The 27,115-nt window shown below is 37.7% G+C and overlaps 1 protein-coding gene across 1 annotated transcript in view; it reads left to right on the forward strand.

The window, feature by feature from the left end:
- Window positions 1-735: 735 nt before the first annotated feature.
- Window positions 736-27,115, forward strand: part of LOC132129325 (RNA-binding motif, single-stranded-interacting protein 2-like) — a 30,102-nt gene continuing 3,722 nt past the window's right edge. The window contains exons 1-5 of the mRNA XM_059540873.1: window positions 736-903; window positions 10,592-10,758; window positions 18,733-18,791; window positions 19,778-19,869; window positions 26,919-27,076. Coding sequence (XP_059396856.1) covers window positions 751-903; window positions 10,592-10,758; window positions 18,733-18,791; window positions 19,778-19,869; window positions 26,919-27,076 — 629 coding nt within the window. The 5' untranslated portion in view covers window positions 736-750. The remainder of the gene's footprint in view (window positions 904-10,591; window positions 10,759-18,732; window positions 18,792-19,777; window positions 19,870-26,918; window positions 27,077-27,115) is intronic.

The raw sequence follows: 27,115 nt of genomic DNA on the forward strand, positions 1-27,115 counted from the left end.
GGTGTTCCTTTGCCTACACTGTAATAAGAAAAGTAACTAAATGGCAGGTGTTGTTGTAAGAATATACTCAAAATATGTTGATATTGTTTGGGGATTATTGGAGTCATTTCAGTGGCTGCATATTTGATAAAATACATAACTTGCGCATAACATTCAAAAGTCTGGAATAATAAGCACTAAATAAGCATATATGAATGATATATTAAGGATCATCCGACTGGAGTAATGGCTGCTGAAAATTCAGCTTTGCCATCACAGAAATAAAAACATTATAAAATAATTTTGATAAAAAAATAATACTTTTAAATCACAATATTATTCATTTGTGTAGTGTACTGCACCCTAGTTGTGGTGGACCAGTCACTTACATTTGCTAGTGCTTTCACTGAACATCACAATACAGAATACATCTGAATTTGTAAATGTCCAGCTTCCCAGAGGTGCATATATATAACCAGTGAATATCATATTTAATAGTGTTTGCGCAGCTGGGAAAATTCAGCTTAGATTTCCAGAAAGTTCAAGAGTTGGTCTTTGGGTTGATTTCCTCCATTGCGATCCTTTGTTAAAAAAAAAGAAAAAGTTAATATGAAATCAAAACTCTTTCATTTATATAAGAGGGTATAGATTTCAGTACCACTTTATCCAGAATAGAATACACCATTGCTGTTTTCTTCCTGTGTGCTAATGAATAGCAGTGTGTGTGTGAGTGTGTAAGCGACTCAATCTCTTCCACAGACTCCAGGCTGAATGGCCCCGGTGACGTCAGCTGACTGTTTTGGCTGTACTAGGCGCTCCGGACACAGCGCTGCTGCTGCTGCTGCTGTAAAAATGCTGCTCTCTGTGCCGCCAAGGACAGGAATCAACCCATACAACGGCTATCCCAGCAGAACCAGTAAAAAGGTAAAGCCCTCTTCATATGCGGTGGCGTCATCTGATCGGGCAGGCGGAAGACGCTCATTTATATCGCTTATCTCTGTTGTGTGTGTAATTGCTGTAGGAGCTGCAGTGTCCTTGAAAGTGGAACCGTGAAAATACTGAAGTGCATCATCTCGCGATCGTGCCGGTTAATCCACCGCTTGTGGAGTGTGATACTAAAGTCAGAGTGTATTAAAAACTGGGTATATTAATGTAGGTTCTGCTGACTGAGAAGTCACAGACAGCACGGAACTTGCGGTCGGATATGTTCACGGAGAGATACTTATTTATAGGCACTCGATGCTCGTGTATTCGTTGCAGTAAACCAGCGTAGAGGACTATTAGCCTATTTGCGATTCTTGAGGAAAATTGCTTGATTGGGAAAAAAAAGAAAATGAGTTTAACCAAGTTTTACGTTGAGTCAGTCGCCCCACCCCTATAAATCCCACTACTATGAGGGGAAGCATTTAGGTTTCGGATTGACTTTGCAGAGACAGAAATTCAGTTAATATCTACGACATAGGGTGCCTTTGAATTATAGGCTTTTATTATCGTAGAGACAAACGTCACAATTATATAAAATTTGCTTTTATATCATGCCAATGGCGCAGTTCATTTATAATAACGAACGCTTTAACGCCGACATAGGCTAAATTATGTTGGTTACATGCAGTGAATTATTCAGTATAGATAAACTAATATTATCATGTTTTTGTTTTTTATATGACAGATATGGTACCACTGAATATATTAGGCCTACTACCGATTTTATAACTTAGCCTACATTCAGAAAGGATTTGTATTTAATTTTTTGTGATACAAATTAATCTTCTAAGAGTAACATGCAATTAAAACATTTTTATAAAAATACATTTAACATTTTTTATTATGTTTCCTGTTGAACCCACAGTGATACAATGGCGTTATTGTGTACTACTATTGTTTTATCAGTCTCTACCTGATATGACATTAATAATGTGCAGTGATTCTGTGCAAGCTAGTTCATTTATATATGCACTTCAATTTGTCAACCATATATTTGTAACATGGTGTGTGAATCAAGTGCGTTTTATAACACTCCATCTTTATCATCTGCAATATTCAATGCTTTTACAAGGTCATCATCATAAATAAATAGGCCAGTGCAAACCAAAGAAAGACTAACGTGTCCATACCTGATAACTTATAGAATAGGTAAAGGGAAGCAGTTTCTGACTCTGACATTGGGTATGATGGTCTGTCTACTCATTAACAGATTCATAAGCATACACCCTTATGTTCTGATCCAGCTTGGCTCTCTAAATGTTATTTCAGCTAAACGCCCATGCTCAGGAAATAATCCAAAAACAACGCATAGATGCAAGCAGTTGTCAGACTGGGTCGCTGATTTCATCTTACCTTACAGTTTATGAAGAAATAAGAGAAGACCACAGCTATTGAGATTCACAGTTACATGCTTAAACACATTCACTGACCTCATTGTCCTTTTGTTATCAGAGCTAACCGTGTAAGCGATTTTTACAAAACCTACACTTTACTTATAGGTGTTGCTCTAGGAGCATTGAAATGTCTGATTGCAGAGCTGCCACAAGCCCAGCCGCTGAGCAGGCAGGTGTCCGAGCCCATGGTGCATCTTTTCTCAATAACTCACACAGCGGGGTGAGTGCTGGGGGAGGAAGTGTAGGTAATAGCGTGAAAGGAAGTAAGCTGTGTTGGGCAGGTGGGCATCATGTCCCTCGGCCATAAAGAGGACTTGTTTGTCACTGAAAGGTTGTATATTGCCATGGAATGGAGATATTATGCAATGTATCACCCCAGGGATGCCGGTGAAGATGGTAGACGGTGCTTTTGAAAGCAGTTTTGGGCAGAATTGAATTTAGGGCATCTGTTTTTAATGAAAAAAAAAAACTGGTGATGTCAGGTTGCAATTCACCTGCTGGAATGGACTGGATAGAACGGCATTCAGTGGATTTGAGTTGGGGCTAGTAGCCAAAAGTCTAGAGGCGGCCTTATCTGTTGAGGAAGGATGGCTGTTGTTGCTGCCAATAGAAGCCCAAAATGAGAATGACAAGTACAGTTTGGACAACAATTTCAGGTTCCACTTGGAATATGTTGGATGAGTCCTGGCCATAGTGTATTCTGAATCTGAGGAAGCCCTCTATATCAATGTTTAGTTGTTGTAGCTATGTAAAAATGCAGAGGGAGAATGTCAGGTGTGGGTAAAATTACCAAACAGTATTTCTTCAGGGATACTGCAGCTCTCATTAAGTGTGGGCCAACAGTAAGATGAACCTACTAGTTGTGAGGTTAAAGGTCTGTTTATACCAAGAACGGAATGAGAAAACTAACCAAAAGCACTCTCATTCGTATGCTTATATTGCAGATCATTTTGACTCGTTATGATTTTTTAATTGTTTCGAAATACTGCTTAACCAAACGATTTTTTTGGACATTTTGGGACTTTTCCTCATTTAGAGTTATCAACGTGTCAGCAAAGTGTCGACCATCCAATGCATTGTGGAGTGTGTAATTTCTATTATGATTATTATGTTTGCATGTCACTTTGACCCTCATATTTAATCTTTAAAGGCAGCTACACGGACCGGAAATAAAAAAATAGTTTTGATGTATTTTGTCGCGTCAGGTTCTCTGCTTCTGAGGCTATTTATATTTACATTTGTGCATTTGTGAGACACTTTTATCCAAAGTGTACATTATTATCAATGTATGCATGCTCAGTTTGCTGGAAAGTACCACATTCTGTTTGAGCTTCAGGAAAGCACACACTTCTTCTGTTTAAAATGACAAAATGGTTTTTAAAAATAGTTGCAAATACTATTGTAACAACGTTCCCAGATTGGGAAGAAGGAGGGGGGAACCGGCTAACATTTAAACATAAAACTTTAATAAACAAATGAACAAAAACAAAACGAAAGTAAAAGCAGCAGCCCCTTATGGACCACTGCCTTATAAAACATAGCAAAACAACAACATAAACTGTCATCACTCCTCCTTCAATGCAACTTCACATGCTTTAATGCAAAAACATATCTGATAATAATTTTCTTCTTCTTGATGTAAATAAGCCCCGCAGAAAATTCTCAACCTTTTTAAATGAGTGCCCCTTTTTAAAAACGGCAAAATTGCTTTTTTTTTTTCAAAAATAAAAGTTTTTCACGAGTTGCAGCAGTAGAGGCGCCGCAACAATAACGACTGTGAATAATCCCGCCCAGTCTAAAGTGGTGCTAAACTGCTGTGGAAACGCAAACCGAGCCGAGTCGAACCGTGCCGTACCGAGCCGAGTCGCACCACGCAGTGGAAAGGTGCCATAGTTTCCTCCTCAAGTGCCCCAAAGTTAGATACGCTTCCTAAGCCCTGCAGGTCTGCTAAGCACTGCTGCACTGACTCAACTGTTGTCAGCTCTGGCCGAATAAAATCCACTGGAGAATGACACTGTGTGGGGCGACAAAATGTTGCATATCACTTTACACAGTATGAATATTTGAAGCTCATTACAGTCTACCAAATATTCTGTGACCTTTTAGGTAATGAAACACCCTTTTTATATGAATTACTCAGTTTTGAATGTAGATGAGAGATTTGAGATGTGTCTTGAACAGCACAGTATAGTAAGGAACAATGAGAGCCTGCTGTGGATGCAAAAAGACTTGTGTGGTGAGTTTGAGTTGTGATGCAAAAATGTGTGTTCACAACTTCACAATCACATACGCACTTAATTTGAAATTCTCCTTCACGGGGTGGATCACTGCTGAAAGACACAGTTTTGAAAACCAAGCAGCCTAGAAGGAGAGTCGTTCCCCTCCTTCCAGCACTCTTGGCAGGGATGCAGATTACTCCGAGATAAATTACTTAAAAAATTCCTGGAATTCCCATCTCAAACATTGTGCATGGACCCTGGGTTAGTGGCTGTGGCAAAGGTTTTTTTGTTTTTTCAATTTCTACTAAGCGATAGTTGGACTTTTTTGATTAGCCAAAAGATATACAGACAGAGAGGCTGAGAAAATTCCTGACAATATGAAATGCTGATTTATGAGTGTAACTTGAAAAAGGTGGAGAACTGAACAACTGAGGCATTTTTTTTTCGTGCTGCTCCAGCCCTCCTCCTCCTTCTTAATCCAATGAACTGTTGGGGTGAAAATAACATATTTCACAAGAATCACCTTATATGTGATTTAGAAATCAAAGCACTATCAATTTCTCTGGAGAAATAAGAGTGAGAGACAAAAATCTGAATAAATGAAGTATAATTTACCTAATAATATTACACTCACATTATTTTTTTAAACAAATTTTTGCATTATTATATTTTTAGGCCAACACAGTTTTGAGTATTTCTATTCAAGATAATATGACTCTAAAATATGACTCTAACATAAATCTAATCTATTTCTCAAACTACAGAGTAATTTGACTAACTACACATAAAAAAAAAATCACAATTTGCATTGTGACCTAGATACCCATATATGATATTAGGGCTGCAACTAACGATTATTTTGATAATCGATTAATCTGTCGATTATTTTTACGATTAATCGGTTTATGTACTTATATTTTAGTTTTTTCCATTTTTCCCCCAAAGTAAATTATTAATAAAGGGTCTTTATTATTCAGCATAGATTTTTAAGAGATTTTAATAATTTTGCATTGTCATATCCTCATCACAAATATACCTGGAGTTGTTTTATTATGTGTTAGTGATCCCTTGTCAAACTCTTCTGCAATCAAAACACTGACCCATACTCTAGCAAATTTCACAAGATTTCAAATAATGTTTTCACCGTGGCAGTCCTTAGAGCTCCTAAAGTAGTTTAACATCCCTTACAAAGCTTATTAAGGAATCTTTCAGAACATATTTTCACGAAGAATAAGGATAAAACAGAATAAGATTGCAGTGCGTTGTATTTTATTATTTACTGGGAAACAGCTTTATAGCTTATGCTGTGAAATTGTAAACAATCCTTCGAATAAAGTGCCAATGGCATGAAACCTGAATGGAACTCACAATTTAAAGTAAAATCCATCAGAAGGTTGTCCAGAAAAAACGGACACACAAAAAACCTGCTGTGTGGAAAAAAAGCAGTGAATACTTAGGAAAAAAAGTGCATTTCAAATATCTTTAAACATTTACCTCTCTCGTTCAGTCATAATTAGGCTGCACGACTGAATTATGAACTGGTAAACGACAAACTGATCACAGAACATGTTTGTAAAGCTTTAAATGTTAATTGTTAAAAAGCAATGTTATCAGCTTTTACAACTAAACATTTGCAAACAACATTGTACTGGAGAATCTGCACAAATAAAAGGCTTAGGGGCCGTTCACATATCGCGCCTAAAACGCTAGGCGCACCCATAGACTGTGCGCACCGCTTTCTCCTTCTTTCCAAAGCGCTCGGGCAGAAGCGCCCCTGAGGCGTCTGCCTTTGCTAAGCAACCATGACGTGCTCTCTCCTAGAAGACGCGGAAATTTCAGCAAAGGATAAATGGATTTGCAGCTCTAAAAATCGCTTGCAGTAGCTCTGCTACTAAATTTATTTCAAAATGGGAATCCATATACAGCTATGATCAGCTGTTCCTTCATCTTGGCTGAGCTTTTAACGTTGTTACGGGAAAGGATGAAGCTGATTATTTAGTTCTTGTCACATGACCCGCGGTGCGCTTGCTGCATTCTGAAAAGTTTAAATGTTTTTAACTCGATGCGGTGTGCACGCGCCTGGAAAAACGGGTGCGTCGCGACCGCGTCGCTTCCATTATGAGCTTCCTACACTGGAAATAACGAACATGAGCGCGCAAAAGACGCGATATGTGAACGGTCCCTTAAACAGTTCAGTAGTGCAGAGTTTACAGGTTAATCTTTTTTGAAGGCTCAAAATAAAGTACTACTGCTGAATGCTGCAGAGACGCCGTTCGGGAAGCACGTGACATAAAACGAGGCCAGCTATTGGCTATTCGCTACTTCTCCTGTTGTACTGGCTGAGTAAATCCTCCGGTGGCTCATTACTGCCACACTTTGGTCACCGCAGATCTGAAATATGCACGAAATAAGCCGCTTACGGCAAATAAATTATTTAGCTACGAATCGATGACTAAATTAGTTGACAACTATTTTAATAATCGATTTTAATCGATTAAATCGATTCGTTGTTTCAGCTCTATATGATATTGTATATTAAGTATTTTTAGAAATTGAAAACTTTGATCTTTTTATCTTATTCATTACATCAAAATTATTAAACCAAGTTGCAATCATTTGACTGCCATAACAAAATATAAACAATGCTTTTTATACAAAAAATACTGTTTTAAAAATAATATTCATACAATATAAATATATTGTTAAATATTATACAAAATTAAAACCATCAAAATCCAAATTCTAATATAATTTCACAAACTACATTGTAATTTCACTAATTACAAACTAAAAATAAATAATCACAAAATGATTGCATTGGGACCAAGACATCTATATACAATATCGTATTTTATTATATATATTATGTATTTTAAGAAATTGAAAACTAAAAAAAAATAATCATAAACACACCTTTTCCTTTGTCTAATTCATTACTTGTCAAAATTATTAAACAAAAGTATAATCATTGGATTGCCATTGTACATATACATCTCTTCCAACAGTAACCGTATATAAAATGCATGCAAGTTCTTTTCACTTGGTATGGAAGAATGCATTATGCCGCGATGTGTGTTGGTAGGTCATTAAATGTTCATATTCCCCGGCAAAATCCAAAGCACGCATCACAATACTGTAACCTAGGTTGGAGCGGCAGACAGACATTTATTTCCATCCACAGTCACACCTGGTACCAGCCCTTTAGAGCCACATCCCCTGCTAACCCTTAAGAACTGCTTACCTTCCTTAAGCCTTCCCAAGAGTCTGCCCTAGTGGCACTGCAATGGAGTAATCAAGAAAGATGCAAACCCCGCCGTACTCTCATTACCACACTGCGCATATCTATGGAAATGAAGGCCTTATTGACGGTTCCACGTCAGCGCTGTACTCAAGTGCAAATAAGGGAAGACTCTCGGGTTTCATTATAGTGCAACTGAGATGTTCAAGGGCAGGTTTGCTGGTATTGATTAGTTGTTGACAAGGATTTGTTCTGCATTCAGATACATTGAGCGCAGTCTTAAGTAAACAGTGAAGTCGCATCAGATGGAGCATGTGAGGATGGTCGCGATGTGTCAGCACGGTTGTGGACTCTGAGGAATGTCTTCACCTAATATATCACATGCTTTGCATGAACAAGAATTAAAGCTGTAGGTTTAACAGATGTACTTGAATGGGATCTATTTGTGTAGAGTCCATATGGGTCATGAGAAGTCATGAGGACAATACAAGGCATGGAAACTTAGTTAAACAGAACTAAAATGCATAGCTAACTTATTCTCCTGAGAATGCAAGCATAAAATTACACAATTACACACATATTTTGTACACGGAAAAAAAATGCAGTTTAAACAATTTCCACTCTGAAACTGCTAGTAAATTTGACCAATAATTAAAAAGAAATGGCAAGTAACACATTTTATTAATAATGAAATTTTGAAGTAGAAAGACTGAAAATTTTTATTTTCTTGTAAAAAAAGGATAATTAAAAAAATCTTTGTTTTATTCACCACTATAAAAAAAGACTTTTTAACAGCATAGTTTGGGAACACAGTTTTCTGCAGAACTGAGCTAAACATGACAAAAGCTCCCTAAAATTTTAATAATATTATTAATACACTTCCTTTCAAATGTTTGGGGTTGATAAGGGTTTGTTAATGTTTTTAAAAAAAAAATTATCTTATGCTCACCAAGGCTGCATTTATTTGATCAAATATATTGTGAAATATTATTACCATTTAAAATAACTTTTCTATTTAAATATATTTTGTAAGGTAATTTATTCCTGTGATGACAAAGCTGAATTTTAAGCAGTCCTTGCTCCAGTTTTTAATATCATATGATTCTCATTATTGATTTTGAAAACAATAGTGCTGCTTATTATACATTATAAACATGATTTATCAAAAATGCCAAAAAGCTAAATTATATAAAGATTTAAAATGCACATATGCTTTTTTTTTTTTTTAAAGTAACCTGATTTTTTTAGATAAGAAAAAAAACTATGGCTTGATTTGAACAATCTGTATTGATGTCATTAGGGGGTTCAGTTGTTATTTTTAGCATGTAGTGTTTGTGTGGTGAAGACTGGTGTTGTTAGGTGTGCGGCTCTGCTCAACCTTGAACAGCATTGCAGGGCAGATGGGCTTAGTGGGGGGCAGTGGTTCAGTCATCTGTTTTCCCATGCAGAGGCAGAGTTAGTCGAGTAGAGCAGTCCTAATGAGACAGTGCTTTCTGACTGCACCCAGCACATGAGAGGGATTAGCGCTCAATGCTAACAAGCTCAGATCACAATTAAACAGGCTTCTATAACTAATTTCAACCAGATCAAGAGGAGAGCAAAAGACAAAAGTCCTAAATATGACATAGCGTTTGGGCAGGCACTTCTGGTTGTGTCCCTCTTCCCTTTTTCCAACAATCTCAGCCAAACCAGTGTATTAAACTGGCCCATTGTTCCCTGCCTGAGATTTGATTTCACAGGCTTGACTAATGAAATACTTCATCCTTGCCTGCCCCTCTGACTGATGAGGAGTTAATTAGAAAACTAACAGAACCTCTCAGAAGAGGGAAAGCCCCAGGCTTTGGACACAACAACAACACAGAGGCATTTTCTGTTTCAGAATCTGCTTGTTTTTGTAAACCAAATCACATTTTTAAAGGGACAGTTCAACCAAAACTGAGAACTCTCTTATTATTTACACACCCTTATGTTGTTTTTAACCAGTATGTGAAAAGGATAGTATGTCCAAATTCACAGTATTCATAAAAGAGTAGGGCTGCAAGATTTATCGAATGCGATTGTCATGCACATCTTGTCAGTAAAGCCGGTTCTGTAATCAGTAGTAAATCTTCATCATGTGCTTACAGACGGAGCAGCATTTGCTAGCCGTATTCCACAGAGAATTAACACAACTAATGCTGGTAGGTCACATGATAATGAAAACATGAGTAAAAATGTTACAAAGTAGGCCTAAACATTATTTATTAAAAAAAAGTACCTACTAAGAAAGTAGTATGTGATTTTGGACACAGACGGTTACTTTCAATGAACTGATTGAATTATTTTGTGAATCAGACTGATCTGATTCTACAGTTCAACTCACTGATTCAGTGATCCAGTCAACATGACTTCTGAGTTCACTGAAGGGAAATTAACAGAGAATAATAAATTACATTTTGTTCAGTTTTTCACACAAAGATTTTGCATGGCATCAAGAAGACTTTTTTTGTCACTGTGAACTGTTGTTGCATGGAAATCTCCATTTGTGTTCCATGGAAAATAACAGCATATGGGATTTTAAATAACATCAGGGTGAGTAATAATTACAGAATTTTAAGGTTAATTATGTTTGTAAATATGCCTGTTATTATAGCATCATTTCAATATTTCAGTGTTTTTATTAATGGTCAGCACAATAACTTCTAATGCAAAAATAACAGGGGAAATTTGAAAGGAAAGCTCTTTGGAATTTTAATCTAATAGCGTTGTATTGTCTCTTGTCTTATCTGTTTTCACAGCAGGCGTATGCATCCTCCACCCAGCAGATGGCACTGCCCAGTCCCAACACCACCACCAGCAGTAATGGAAGCAACAGTGGTGGGGACCAGCTGAGCAAAACCAACCTGTACATCCGTGGTCTCCATCCAGGAACCACAGACCAAGACCTAATCAAGCTCTGTCAACCGTAAGTGTCCTTTAAAAATCCCTGTTTCATATGGAAGTTAATTTAGGTTTAGAAATGGTGGAGGCAAGTAAGGTCAGGTTCATAATCAGTAGTTGGTGAGGAACTCAGATGTATAATAAGAGCAGAAAATGCATTTAAAAACAGAAGGTGTGTGTGGGAGAGAAAATCTCAGACTCTGAGCGTCCTGATTTGACCCTTTATGAGGAGGTTAGAAATGCACTGCTGGCAGATCTTTCTCAATCATTTCAACATGAAGTGGTTTTAAATAAGCCAATTCAGCATCTTGATCTAGTAGACTTTGTGTAAATCACACATTTCTATTCATGAAATGTTTTAGATATTTTCTAACTTTTTGGTGCAATGCCTGAGGGGTGCTCATTCTTCATCTTGGTATTGGTTCTCATTCCATGTGTTTTTGTAGGTATAGGGGTGAAACAATTAGTTGTCATTATCGACAACGTTGACAATAAAAAATTGTCAACAAATATTTTTGTTGTCGAGCAGTAGTTTGATCTCATATGACCTAATGCAGTGTTTCCCAACTGGGGAGCCATGTAAAAAAAAAAACATTTTTAAAAATATTTTTTAATTGCTAAAATGTTCAAAAAAGCATACATATATAATATCCATTTCTGATATCGCGAATAATTAGAGATGCACGAAAATTCCAGCTGCCAAAAATTTGTTCACCACTGGTTCATTTGTTCAGCTACGCAAACAGGTTTCACCTTTATGCAGTGTTATGGCTATTAAAATAGTTAATTTTTATATGTAATGGCAAAGTTATTATATATATATATATATATATATATATATATATATATATATATATATATATATATATATATATATATATATATATATATTGTTTTTATTAAGTTAAGTTTTTAATAATAATAATAAGTTTTGTTTTTTTAAAGTAACGACCAAGTGGCCAGCGGCAGACAGTGAGCCTATGTTCGATTAATTTAGCCTTTTCAAATCATCACGACTTGCCTAAAATAAAATCTATCGATATAAAACAGTTCAAGCATATAATAATATTTAAATGTTAAAACTAGATAAATGTGCGCTATATCCAATAGTTTGTGCAGAGAGTGAAAGCTAGAGCGCGCTTTGCAGGACATAAAGGCGCCAGCACGATCACTTGCATTTTTTTCAGGGGACTGGATGCGCCATCATTCTTGCTCATAAAGGTAAGAGTAATACATCATTAGGAACTGTAAAGGATGTACTTTTATTTGTCTGCACTCACAATATCAATAAAATGTTGTGCTTTTATAAAATAAAGAAAACAAACATGATGCGCTTTCTGCCGTCTCGCCTTGAACAGGAGAGTCTCACAAAAATAAACTGAAACTCAACGAATACATGCCACACAGACATGATAAATATATCTATAGAACACTTTAAATGACTATTTAACTAAATAAAACAAAAACAAAAACTCTTTCATTGAAATCATAATCAGTAAAGATGCACTAAAGAGTCAGGATCAGCAAATTCATCCTTGCGACACTCAGAAAACACTAGTATATTTGTAAATAATTCATAAATAAATCTCCTTACTATTTATCTCTGACATTCATGGTAATTACCTTTGCTGGTGCTTTGTGGCAAGCTTGCGTGCATTTGAATGCAGAACTGTTCAGCTACATTGACCATACATGCTGCTGCTGCTGGACACTAAACACCATCGAGCCGCTACTGCAACAAAACTACCCCACTGTAAAATCAGATATACACTGAGTGAGCAAACATTTTTGAGATAGGGTGTATTCACACCAGGAAAGTCTGCTAGTTCACTTGCTTCGGTCTGGACCAAATACAATGTTGATTTTTTTTTTGTGGTGCGGTTTGGTTTCACACTGCCCATTTTGCAGATGACAATGTCATCTATGCAATGTTGTAACAAGGATTTTGCGATGACGAAGAAGTGCTGCAAGTAGGGTTGAGTATCGATTGTGTTTTTTATGATACCGGTGCCATTTCGATACTTTTAAAATGGTACTGGTGCCGAAACGGTGCCTGAACCGATACTTAAAAAAAGGAGCCACAAAAAAACTATGGATAACTTTAAAGAACATTAAAAATATTAAAATAAACCCATAGCTTTCACACGCTCCTTGAATGCTCTCATTTACCAAGTTGTGCTTTTCTTACTATAAGGCTAATAAATGTATTTTGTGATCTGGGTCATTGTTTAATACAAAACCACACATAATGTTTCTACTGTATCTTAATCACTCTGATATTTAGTTAAAATGAGTGCTGTCTGTTACTGTCTTTAATCAGTTCTGTGAATGACTGTATGCTCATTCTTTATAAAGTAGCAACAATTCCATTTGTAAATTACAGTACTGTGCAAAAGTCTTAGGCACATTAGTATTTTCACCCCAAAATAGGGTTTTAAGCCAGTTATTTATACATATATTTTGCTGTAGTGTGTCAGTAGGAAATATCAGTTTACATATCCAAACATTTATTTTGCCATTAATTTTAATAATCTAGTGAGATTTTTGAATGCACAAGCAGTCTGACAACAGCCGGTGCTCCATATGGAGATCTGATCTCACCATCATCGAATCCGAAAATCTACCTGAAAAACTATGTGCAAGTGTACCTGGACAAAAGCGGTTTTAAATGCAAAGGTTGGTCACACCAAATATTGATTCGGACAATAATCAAACAGTATTAATCACAACGGCTTGATTTTCTGTTATAAAGCAGCTCTCCAGTGTGGAGCTAGCTAATGATGAAATATTTTTATTAGTGAGGAAAAAAAAAACATTTAATTAAAGTGATAGTTTGGTTTGCAAAGATCAAGCTCAGGACTGTTTGGATTATCATAACACTATAAGGTATTTTAAGGGAGATTGTTGTGAATAAAATATTTTATCCAAAAATAAAACATCTTATCACTTAACCTTTATTTTGTTTCTTATCCATATGACTTAAAAAAAGATTTTAGAATACGTGCTGCTGTGCAAAACAAGGCGCATTATGGAAATAGATATAAAGAGTTTTTAATGATCACGGGAGAATAAGGGCACATACAACACAAATCTTCAAACATTAGAACTTAACATCACATTAATAGCGGACAAAAAGGAACTGAACATACAGAGTTTTTAAACAAGGAAAGTAATGAGGGGAATGGAAACAGGTGGGGATTAATCAATTAAAAAAATGAGGAACGGAACATGACCAAATAGGGATAACAAAAGGAACAGAAAGTCCATGACTGTGACAGTTCGCCCCCTCCCGGAACGGTGCATCCTCGCACCGAAAGAGTCCAGCGGAGGGAGGGTGGGGGTTCTAGAGGCGGGTTGTGGGGCAGGCAATGAGGGAGCATGGAGCATGGAACCAGGGTGGAGTGGATGGAGGGAGGAGCCAGGAGCCAGATGGTAATCCAGAGACCAGCCAGGATGATGACACACGGTGGAGTCTACGGTGGGAGGAGCCATGGTGGAGGAGCCGACAACACCAGGGGGCCGACTGACGGAGACTGCACTGATGGATGAGGAGCACAAAATGGAGCAGAGCAGCCACAGAGCCAGGGTGACGCAGAGGATCCGGAGGGCCAAGGTGGAGCAGAAGGCTCAGGCGACCACTGCGGAGCCGGAGTGACCGAGGATGGAGGTGGAGCCGGAGGGAAGGAGAGCCTGACAGAGCCAGAGGGATGGAGTGACGAGGCGGTGGATGGTCGACGACTGACCAAGATGGAGCCGGAGGGACGAGGGAACCCGGTGGAGCTGGTGGGATGCCGGGCCACGTTGGAGACGAGGGAGCTAAGAGCCAATGAGGAACTGACTGGTCTAGGAGGAGGCAGAAGAGGGAGGCTGGGAGGGAACGCAGGAGGATCAGGGCTGGATGGAACCAGCGGAGATACAGGATATTCAGGGCTGGATGGAACCAGCGGAGATACAGGAGATTCAGGGCTGGACGGAACCAGCGGAGATGGGGCAGAGGAACTGACTGGTCTAGGAGTCGGGAGAGGGAGGCTGGGAGGGAATACAGGAGGATCAGGGCTGGACAGAACCAGCGGAGACACAGGAGATTCAGGGCTGGGCGGAACCAGTGGAGACGCAGGAGAATTAGGAATTACCCCCCCCAAACCAGTCTGTAAGGTCCATTTGATTAATTCCTCCATATAATTTCCAGAAACCAGTTGCAGCTCACCCTCAGTCGCAGGAGTGTGGGCAGAGCTTTCCTCCACGCCTTCGATCTCCACCAGTAATCCCAACAACGCACAGTGTTGCCGTCTCACACACCTGGTCAGTCGCACTCTCGTGACCTAGCTCCGGGACAATGATTGTATTCTTTATTATGGCCGGCTCGGGCTCTGCGGCTGCGGTGGGCTCTGGCTTTAGCTCCGTGCAGCGGGATGACAGCTGGCTGGTCTCTGGTTCAGGAGTGGGGCTGGAGATATCCTCTTCAGCAGGGCCAAATAGGGATAACAAAAGGAACAGAAAGTCCATGACTGTGACAACAATGACATTTAGCTACTTTCTCATATAGCTAATTAAATGGTGAATAAGAGTTTCTCTGCCATCTCATTTTGTGGGCCAGAATATTTATTTGTATAAATTAATTGTATAATTTTAATTAAATAATGACTTTCAAAAGCTGAAGTGATTACCTAAATTTATTTGTTTGTATATGTATAGCTCAATATTTTAAGAATTGCAAAAATGTCTACTGATTAATCCGCAAAATAATTGATGATTAATCAATCGTTCCAATAATCGTTAGATTAATCGATTACCAAAAGAATCATTTGTTGCAGCCCTATGTAGGTACATAGGGAATTCATCTTTTGAAATAAATCTCATATCACTTTGCCATCATAAGATCTGTGCTTTCATGTTAGAAGACGTTTTGGTGGAACGTAATCAAATCAATTCAACTCCTTTTTGTTAACCAACTGCAGTGTTTCCAACAGCTAGGCATGATGGTTCCCACTCTTTGACTCTTTCACTGTCTGCACTTCACTTCCTTTTAGGGTTGATAAAAGTATGCTAGGGTTGATGAAAGTGTTTGACGAGAGATTTTGGCTTTAGTTTCTCTCACGTAGATGTCAAAAAAGGGCTTGATTTCTAAAGCTTAAACTAAAATTAAAATGGAAATATTAAAATAAAAGCTAATTCAAAATATGAATACATTCTATAATATTATATAAATAATACTGAAAGAAAACTAATTGCAAATCTAAATGTATTAGCTTATCATGAGACAATTCCATCTATCTTTCTTTTTTATTTTTATATTACATTTCCAAAGCAAAAGTGAACAACATAACATTTTTAATTACCAGTTTGATGTACGTTTTTTGGCCAATAAAAATATGATATATTTTCTTAAGCCTTCTAGAAGTATATATTCCATTTTAGGACAAACTACTCAAATATTTAAGATGGTGAACAGATTTGAGAAGTATAGTACTGGAGACCGAGGCCCTCTCTGGAAGAAACGGCTGAGATGAGGCTGCCCAGCCCTACAGGAAACTCTGAGCCCAGGGGGAAAGGGAAAGACAAACAAGGGCAACAGCTGGGAGGGAGAGGAGACGAAAAGTTGTTGGTGATGGGGGTGGGGAGAAGCTGTGAGAGAGAAAAAAAGATTTGGGGGGAGTGTGAGAAAGAGAGATAAGAGCTAGTCAAATATATCAGGTGTTTCTTAGCAAAGAAGCTGTTGGAGGAGAGGATGTTTTGTCAAGTAATTCCTGTTACTTTTATAGAAAGTGAAAGAGCAGATAAAAAACAGAATGGTTTCAGAACCCTACAGCTTGTTTTACAAAGTGAATGCTGTTGATATCACAAGAAAGAACAGTGATAAAACAATAGCTACATTTATATTTCTGATATATTTAAGCGTTATCATGAGCAAGAGTGCTGTTGTTCTGAATATCAGTGGTGCAGAGCAACAGCCCGGTTGTGAGAATGATATTTCTTCAATATACAAGAAATGAAAACTGAGTAACTTACATTTTAAACAGTATTGCCAGTTACTTTGTCTGCTTTTAACCTGCCAGTGAAAATAGTTCCAAATGGAACCAAAGCAAAATAAATGTGGCTCTGACACACATTAGTGCCATTCCTAAATGATTAAGTGTTTCTGACCAAATCAGTTGAGTGAATGATTTGTTGACTCCCTTATGAAAATAGTCACTTGTTTGTTTCCTGAATGAATCATTGTTTTGAATGGTTCATTGTGTTTTGTTGCTGAATGAATCAGAGTCACTGAAGCATTATAGAAGTAAAGCCTTTCCTTGACACTAATTTTAGTGCTAACTGCCCTACCAATGCTAAAACAATGCTAAATGCCATCTCAGAGTGCTTGCTTGGCCATGACTTTTGGTTGGATCTCACACATGACTAACTGTCCCTTCATCCCTGGGCTGTACTGATAACGACATCAGGGGAAAACAAAACTAAATGCAAATAATAAAATGCAATTAACCGTACAGTCATGCATATTTAGGATGGCAAAATACTGTAAATAGGCTTTTGGCTTGTGTGCACAAAATTGGCACTGACACAGTGAAAACAGCCATCAGAGAAGTTCTACTATTGTAGTCAACTCTTTTAGCCCTCCAAAAGCAAAATGGCCGAATATTTTAGTTTAAAATGATTTCATCACTAATAATCAAATTGTCATGTTGATCGTTTTACAAATTGTTGGGCCTAAGATCTCCATGGTATTATGTTTAAATTCCATGCGTGTTTTTAAGAATTGTATTTTAACATTTGTACAATAAACTATTTTGGCAGTGCATTAGGTTGGCATTTACATCCATTTATGCTTTTTAAAACAATAAATACATGAAAACATTTGCTTGACTTTCAATTTGATGATAGAAGATGTCTTGTGAAATTCAAAACTATTAAAAAGTGTCAATGATTTCAGCTGAAAACAGTGATTGTTATTTGTTTGCTGTTTTGGCTCAATATTTCTGGTTGCCTAAACTTTGGTGCATCACTAAACAATTTGTTTATTCCATCTGTTTCATGTTCATAATTTGACATTGTTGGTTCATGGTATTATGTATTAATATATCATGTGCATTTTTAAGAATTTTTGTGTTGTGTTTGTACAATAAACAATGTTGGCAGTACTTGGGTTGCCATGTGTGCTGATATATATGTGTGTGTGTGTGTGTGTGTGTGTCAAAACACCTGTGTTTTATTCATTCTATGACCTACATGAACGACCCTTTCATTTAAATAAATAAAAAACTGAAACTACTCTTGCCACTTTCCCATAATTCTTTCCTTTATACGACAATTACATTATATACATTTAGTTCAGTCATGAACATCAGCGTGAGGTTCAGTGCAGGCAGTAGGACCCAGATGAGTGCAGTGGAGGGCATTGCAGGTTGATTGTTGTGGATCTTAGCCAGAGCTGTGCAGGGCAGACAAGGAGAACTCTCAGGTTACACACAAGCACATGCCTGGAGAGAGAACACCTCCCCCCTCCCCCTCCCCATCCCTCAAACACCCACAAGCCTCTAGTAATCCACAGACGTGTACACAAACCTACAGCTATTTACCTGTATCATACTGCGCAAATGCCTTTTCCTAAGACATGCAAAGCAGCATGAACATGGCATGGAATCCATTATTCAAAGAGCATTACCATTTGATCAGGGCTTCTCCACCACTCTGGCACCCTCATGAAGATTTAATGCAAATTATTTCTGTACATGGGGGCTCATTAAGCAGCACATTGTGAATGGAGTGGCGCTGGTACCCTGCATTTATGGGTTTTTTGTTTCCTGCTTATATTTATTTGGCTCTTCCAAACTGCATTTGAACTTATAAAATATCAGATACACATCAGCAAGTCTTATGATTTTGGATGAATTTATTATTATTATTATTATTATTATTAAGCTGTTAAAAGGCTGTTTAAGGTGTTTATCCATTCACCTAAACCAAATGTTTCTTTTTGTTCTTGTTTTGTATTGCACAGCTATGGAAAAATAGTGTCTACAAAGGCCATTATGGACAAGACCACCAACAAATGTAAAGGTAAGATGTACTGTATAATTTCATCTTTAAAGGAATAGTTCACCCAAAAATGAAAGAACTCTCTCATGTTGTTACAATCCTGCATGACTTTCATTCACAAAAAGAGAAACTTTGCATAATGAGCTGTTCTGTTACTTAACATGAGAGCCATCAAACTCTCAAAAAAAAAAAAAAACCTGTAAACGGCCTCTGAAAAATATCTTTTTGTGTGACAAGACGACTGAAATTTAATCAGCACTTACAGAAAATCTTGCTTGAAAGCTGTGGTCACCATTCACATTTATTGTAGGAAAAAGAGCAGCTTGGATATTCTTCTAAACATCTCCTTTTTAAAACCATTGAACTCTTCAATAAAACATTTATCCAGTTCTTTATATTTTATATTAAATATTAGTTCTATAAGTATTAATTCAATTATTATTTTATGTTAATATTAAATATTAATATTTGTTTTAAAACATAATAAAATCCTTACCAAATGAAAAATTTAAATAAAATGATTTTCCAATCAAAATTCACATTACTGCAATGGCCATTTTTGTATATAGAAGAACATCTTGGACTTTTTTCTAAACATCTGTCTTCACGTTCCACGGAAGAAAGTCATACATATTTTGAAAGACATTTTGAATGAACTGTTCCTTTTAACTCAAGATCACTCTTTAAATATACTTCATCTATTTTATCTCTACAGCAATTGTGTGCTGATGTAACAGGTATGAGACTGGTAACCCTACATCTGTCAAGTGGACCAATAGTATTACATTCGTGTATGTGTGTGTGTGTGTGTGTGTGTGTGTGTAAGAGAGAGAGAGAGAGTGTATAGTTAACTCGGTCTAATAGCTATTTTCTCATGTGGGGCAGAGAGATAACCAATGTGAGCTAAGGTGCAGAGGAGTGATAGGGAACGCTATTGGCTTAACAACTAAACTCTAAGCAGTGATCACTGATCCTGTGTGTGTGTGTGTGTGTGTGTGTGTGTTCAGGCTATGGCTTTGTGGATTTCGACAGCCCGGCCTCTGCACAGAAAGCGGTGACGGCGCTAAAGGCCAGTGGAGTTCAGGCTCAGATGGCAAAGGTAAGAGACAGTGGAACTAAACACCCTGTTTCCTAACTGCTCTTATTGCTGTAAACCTTTTATGGCACTTTGAAACAGCTTCAAACGAAATTCCAAACACAAGCATCACTATTATTACTATGGCTCACACTTATTGGGATTTGAAAAAAGTATTCAGCTGGCGCAAATTTCATCCAGCAAGGTTTATGCTATGGACATGAATGATGCTTCAAATCATGCAGACTGTTGAGGAAATATATGCTATTATACTTTCCATTAAAGACTTAAGAATTCTGACTGATAAGACGATAACATTTCTGAAAAAAATCCATGAATTTAGACTGAAGAAAGGAACTGGGCCTTATCTAGGGACTAGAATATAAAACAAACTTGGGCTAGTGAGCAACCACAATTTAAGAAACATTTCTTCTTATTATAAATGCTGAATGCAGTTGCTTTTAATATGGACCACAAAATAGATTTTTCTTTTTTAATGCCAAAAATCATTAGGATTATTAAGTAAAGATCATGTTGAAGATATTTTGTAAATTTCCTACCATAAATATATCAAAACTTAATTTTTGATTAGTAATATGCATGGCTAAGAATTCATTTGGACAACTTCAAAGGTGATTTTCTCAGTATTCAGATTTTTTTTTTGTAACCTCAGATTCCAGATCAATTGAAAGATAATTTATTCAGCTTTCATATGATGTCTCAATCTCAATTTTGAAAACAGACTGGTTTTGTGGTCCAGGATCACATATTTGTTGTGGAATCCATCTTTCAGGATTGTTTTATTATTGTAAAGTTCAAAAGAAGAACATTTATTTGAAATTCAAACCTTTTGTATCATTTGAAAGGTTTTTTTTTTTTTAATGCCGAAAAATCACTTTAGTGTAGGACGGCAGGATTCCACACTTTACCACACTTGGCCTGTCTGTGGGTGTTAAGCCATGAAAATGGAGCTGGTGTCCCCATTAGGCTCATGCAGGTCTGCCATTGAGAGCAGTTCAGAGTAAGTGCTTGAGGAGTATTTGTCCCGTTTCTGCTCCTGCGTGGTGCTCCAGCTCTACAAAGAGGTTGTGTGTTCTTCCTCTCACCCGTGGCTGAGTTACTGTCTGAGCAGCTTGGCTGGTAGTGCTGCACACCCTCTGTTCAGGGCCGTGGCCCTGCAGGCCAGCTGTGCTTCTACCCTGGCCAACCTCTCACACAGCCCTCTCACTGATTTCACATCTTTTTAAGGAATTTTATTATTTAGTTATTGTAGAACACCTGAATCTCAAGAAAAAATGTCCAGATCATATTTCGCAGCAAAATAAATACATTTCTGTCATGACAACTCTCAGAGGGATTGGCATGGTAATGTACATGATAATGTTAATGTGTCTGGTTTTGGCAGAATAGATCTGCTACGCTGCTGCTGCAGAGTGAGTACTGAGACTTGCTACTGCCAATATATCCACAACATGCTGCTGTGAGCATGTAAGAATATTGCTGCTCTAGACGTGCGAATGCATTCAAAATGTTCAAGCGGCAAACTAGACACGTTAGAAGCAAATTTGACGCTCTATTCGCGTTTGGTGTGCATAAGGGGCAGTTCATATATCGCGTCTTTTGCGCGCTCAAGTTCATTATTTCAAATGTAGGCGCGCGGTATGCGCGCTCATAATGGAAGCGACGCGGGTAAGACGCACACGCGGTGCGATGAGCTCGTTTTTTCCAGGCGCATCCGCACCGCATCGAGTTAAAAACATCTCAACTTTTCAGAAATGCCGCAAGCGCACCGCAGGTCATGTAGCTTCCTCACCTTTTCCGTAACAACGTTGAAAGCTCAGCCAAGATGAAGGAACAGCTGATAGCTGTATGTGGATTTTTAAATTAATTTAGTAGCAGAGCTACTGCAAGCAGTTTTTAGTGCTGCGAATCCATTTATCCATTGCTGAAATTTCCGCGTCTTCATGGAGAGAGCAGGTCATGGTTGCTTAGCAACGACAGACTCCTCAGGAGCGCAAGTGCCCGAAGGCTTTGGGGGAAAAAAATCAGAAAGCAGCATGCCTTGCGTTTTCCACGCGTTTTTAGACGCGATATGTGAACGGCCCCTTACAGTACGAAAACTCCTGCTTAATACAAAGAGTGACGATGGTGGAGATAGCAAAACGTTCCAAAGTGTGGTTATACTTCACTAGAGTTGATGCTGGTTGTCATAAGTGCAACAAAACATTTTTGCATGTAAGGGCGGAAACACAAGCAATCTGCCAAAGCATCTTTCAAAAGTGCATTATGTGCAGACAAAGAAATGCAAAGTTTTTGACTGCCTAACACAACACAAAGTAAAACAAAGTACCGATAAGAATACCGTTAAAGTACCAGACCGTTAAGCAGTATCGGTAAGAGTAGTAATACCGCTAAAACCTTAACGATACCCATCCCTACTCTTCACACAAGAACATCACCAAGCAGATCATATTTCGCAGCAAAATAAATACATTTCTGTCATGACAACTCTCAGAGGGATTGGCATGGTAATGTACATGATAATGTATCTGTAGTAATACCAAGCACACGTCATAATTACAGCCGTTTTAGAGTCTTTTAGTGACCTGACCTATTTAAGAGTCTGTTGAAGCAATGGCAGTGGATTTTTCTCCTCCCATTCACTCTGTGGAAAATTGTCTCACAGTGGGATTAGATCAGTACAAAAATCACCTTCATCGCAGGTCACTGCAATTATACATTAATTATTAATGGTGGTGAGAAGGACTGGTAATACATTTACAGCTCACATTTTAATCTCATCTGCACACCAAAGCAATGAATATGCAAATCAGCAGCGGGTGAATTGGAAGTATCTTGCAGCTATCTTTACTGTGTTTCTGATTTGTTTAGACAATAACACACAACTCTTGCTTCAATGATAATGAACAAAATTATTTTGAGTCGCATAATATGATTAAGGGGTTTTGAGATCCTAAAGACGGGCGTACACGGTGCGAATTCGGATGGTCGGAAGATCGCATGTCCACGCACACGGCACGAGTGAGTTTATCTGAAAATCATACTCTGAATGAAATCCTTTTGTGGATGAATTTTTTACGCAGCAACGTGCAGAAACATGGCAGCTAAATTAAAAAAATTCACAGCATTTTATTATAATAGTGTTCTCATTTGACAGTCCCAGTCATAGTTATTAATATTCTGCATTGTTGTTTGTCATGTTCGGGGTCACCCCTAGTGGCATTATGCCGATTTTAACAAAACCCAGGAAGGGACATGGAAAGGAGGTGACATAACTCTTCATAAAGTGCTCAGTATTTGATGAAGCTTTGCTTTATGCCTGACAAGGCCCTAACCTCACCAACCCATCATCCTTAACTTATTGAGCATATAAGGCTGATCAGTCCTTCAGGAACACAGCAGGGCATTGAGGATATCAACCTACAGGAATTATGTTTGTAACACATAACCAGTCTCTCCACCTAAAACAAAACTTTTTTGATCATTTTGACTAATCATGCTTACTGGGGTCTTTAGCAGCAATGACACTGCATTGTATAAATGCAGCAAAAGGTAAAGGTTTTCCATCTTACATGCTAGACATTGCATATGATGGCTTTGTGTATAAAATAACCCAAAATATTATTTTAACCTAGTCATGTCCATGTTTTTTTAGTATTATTAGAATTACAGTATTTATTATACATATTTAAAATAATTTTAAATCTATGTCATAGATTAAAAAAATACTATTATTATCTAGTTTTTCATTTCAATGCGCTTATATATATATACAGTCGTGGCCAAAAGTTTTGAGAATTACATAAATATTAGTTTTCAAAAAATTTTGCTGCTAAACTGCTTTTAGATCTTTGTTTCAGTTGTTTCTGTGATGAAAATATAATTACAAGCACTTCATACGTTTCAAAGGCTTTTATCGACAATTACATGACATTTATGCAAAGAGTCAGTATTTGCAGTGTTGGCCCTTCTTTTTCAGGACCTCTGCAATTCGACTGATTTGTCAGTTTGAGTTTGTCAGAATTAGTGGGTTTTTGTTTGTCCACCCGCCTCTTGAGGATTGACCACAAGTTCTCAATGGGATTAAGATCTGGGGAGTTTCCAGGCCATGGACCCAAAATTTCAACATTCTGGTCCCCAAGCCACTTAGTTATCACTTTTGCCTTATGGCACGGTGCTCCATCGTGCTGGAAAATGCATTGTTCTTCACCAAACTGTTGTTGGATTGTTGGAAGAAGTTGCTGTTGGAGGATGTTTTGGTACCATTCTTTATTCATGGCTGTGTTTTTGAGTAGAATTGTGAGTGAGCCCACTCCCTTGGATGAGAAGCAGTGTTGGGAAGGTTACTTTGGAAATGTAATAGGTTACAGATTACAAGTTACCCTGTTTAAAATGTAATAGTAGTGTAACCTTTTCAATTACTTTATTAAAGTAATGTAACTAATTACTTTTGAGTACTTTTTGATTACTTTTCTAAATTTGTGAAAATTAAAGAATAATAAATAAAAGCATATACATCAACTTAAATACAGTTATCTAATAAGCATGTGTCGTATTCTGTGTAATAAACTCCTGAAACATTGGTGTTTTTTTTAAACTGCTGTCTCTGTACATGATGATAGTTTTCTCAAAATAAGTAAAATGCACATGAAGTGACACAGAGCAGTTCTAGAAATTATGTTTATGTGCTCGTGTACTCCTATATTGAGGCGGCAGAGGTTGAAAACACTGCAAGCTTCAGTAGGCCTATGTGTAGTAAATGAAACCATGTCTTTGCCATTAATTTACAGGAGGGGCAGACTGGGAAAAAAATTCAGACTGGAAAATTCTAACTTATACAAACAAATTCATGGACAAAACTATTTTTTGTATGGACCTGACATAAAAAATGTTTAAATCTTTAATTTTTCAGCTAAATTACTACTGTATCATTACAACAGATAATAATGATGTGCTTTATATAGTATTTTGAGTGATGACTGATGAGCAACGTGCTGCTGCTTGATTAAATAAATAAAAAAACAAAGACAAAAAAGCATCTTTACAGATGAAACTGACCTGAAACCCTGAACAGGAGTTCTGCTTCTCTCCTCCAGCAGTCCACTCTATTCTCTCTCTCTCTCTCTCTCTCTCTCTCTCTCTCTCTCTCTCTCTCGCATTGATTACTCTGAGTCTGATCCAAACCGTTTGTCGGAGGCGCGGAGAGCGCGCGAGTCATGACTAACAATTCATGACTTATTAGAGATTTAATTATCAAATGGCGGATTCGCAAATAATCGCTTTAGTACATTCGGCAGGCAATTATACAAAAATGATATTAAATAGTGGGGCAAAATCGGCTGCCAGGCCACCGGGAATTGCCCCGTTTCTCCCGGTGTCCAGTCCGCGCCTGATTTCCACAGACACGGAGAATGTGCAAGTCATATATTGCATTTTTGGGGCTTTATATTAACAGACACTAATCGATGTCATGTTTTGATTCAAGTGTACTGACCTACTTTTGATTTAGTCATCCAAAATGTGGCATATTCCGTCCGCGTTAGGCATTCTGTTTTTATGACTGGATTCTACGAACCAGACTGTATTTCCGCATCCCAGAAATTATTAGGGCGGTATGTCTCAGAATAGTCAGTGCAACTTGGGAAATAAATCAGTTAAATCTGTATGTGGATGTGTGTAAATATTCAAATGTAATCCCCTTTGTAATCGTAAAAAATTTCATAAGTAACTGTAATTTAATTACTCATTTTTTCTTAGTAACTGTAACTAATTACAGTTACAATAATTTTGTAATTAAATTACGTAACGCCGTTACATGTAACTAGTTACTCCCCAACACTGATGAGAAGCAACCCCACACATGAATGGTGTCAGGATGCTTTACTGTTGGCATGACACAGGACTGATGGTAGCGCTCACCTTTTCTTCTCCGGACAAGCCTTTTTCCAGATGCCCCAAACAATCGGAAAGAGGCTTCATCTGAGAATATGACTTTGCCCCAGTCCTCAGCAGTCCATTCACTATACTTTCTGCAGAAGATCAATCTGTCCTTGATGTTTTTTTTTGGAGAGAAGTGGCTTCTTTGCTGCCCTTCTTGACACCAGGCCATCTTCCAAAAGTCTTGGCCTCACTGTGCGTGCAGATGCGCTCACACCTGCCTGCTGCCATTCCTGAGCAAGCACTGGTGGCACTCCGATCCCGCAGCTGAATCCTCTTTAGGAGACGATCCTGGCGCTTGCTGGACTTTCTTGGACGCCCTTAAGCCTTCTTTACAAGAATTGAACCTCTTTCCTTGAAGTTCTTGATGATCCTGTAAATTGTTGATTTAGGTGCAATCTTAGTAGCCACAATATCCTTGCCTGTGAAGCCATTTTTATGCAACGCAATGATGGCTGCACGCGTTTCTTTGCAGGTCACCATGGTTAACAATGGAAGAACAATGATTTCAAGCATCACCCTCCTTTTAACATGTCAAGCCATTCTAACCCAATCAGCCTGACATAATGATCTCCAGCCTTGTGCTCATCAACATTCTCACCTGAGTTAACAAGACGATTACTGAAATGATCTCAGCAGGTCCTTTAATGTCAGCAATGAAATGCAGTGGAAAATTTTTTTTGGGATTAAGTTAATTTTCATGGCAAAGAAGGACTATGCAATTCATCTGATCACTCTTCATAACATTCTGGAGTATATGCTAATTGTTATTATAAAAACTTAAGTAGCAACTTTTCCAATTTCCAATATTTATGTAATTCTCAAAACTTTTGGCCACGACTGTATATAAATATAAAACATTCTTTTTATTTTCACTTTTAGGTTTAGTAGTTTTAGAACTTAAACTTGAACTTAAAATGTATTTGCCGAGGTAAAACTTTTCATTTTCGTTGCATCAAGTTTTTTTATTAAGTAAATATTTTGATTTTAATTTCAGCTTTTTTTTCAATTACTGAAAATTACTTTTAATAGTTGTAGTTTACAATATTTCTTAGAGATGATTTCCTGTTCAATCTTTACCACATTTCTTTCTCTCTTCTTGATTACCTCTACAGCAACAAGAACAGGACCCCACCAATCTGTACATTTCTAATCTGCCTCTGTCTATGGACGAGCAGGAGTTAGAAAGCATGCTCAAACCCTTCAGCCAGGTCATCTCCACACGCATCTTACGTGATGCAAACGGCACCAGTCGTGGAGTTGGTTTCGCAAGGTGCGCCTGACCAGCTCTCATACGTGTCACATGACATTA

Source organism: Carassius carassius, chromosome 46, assembly GCF_963082965.1.
Source record: "Carassius carassius chromosome 46, fCarCar2.1, whole genome shotgun sequence".
Lineage (NCBI taxonomy): Eukaryota > Metazoa > Chordata > Actinopteri > Cypriniformes > Cyprinidae > Carassius > Carassius carassius.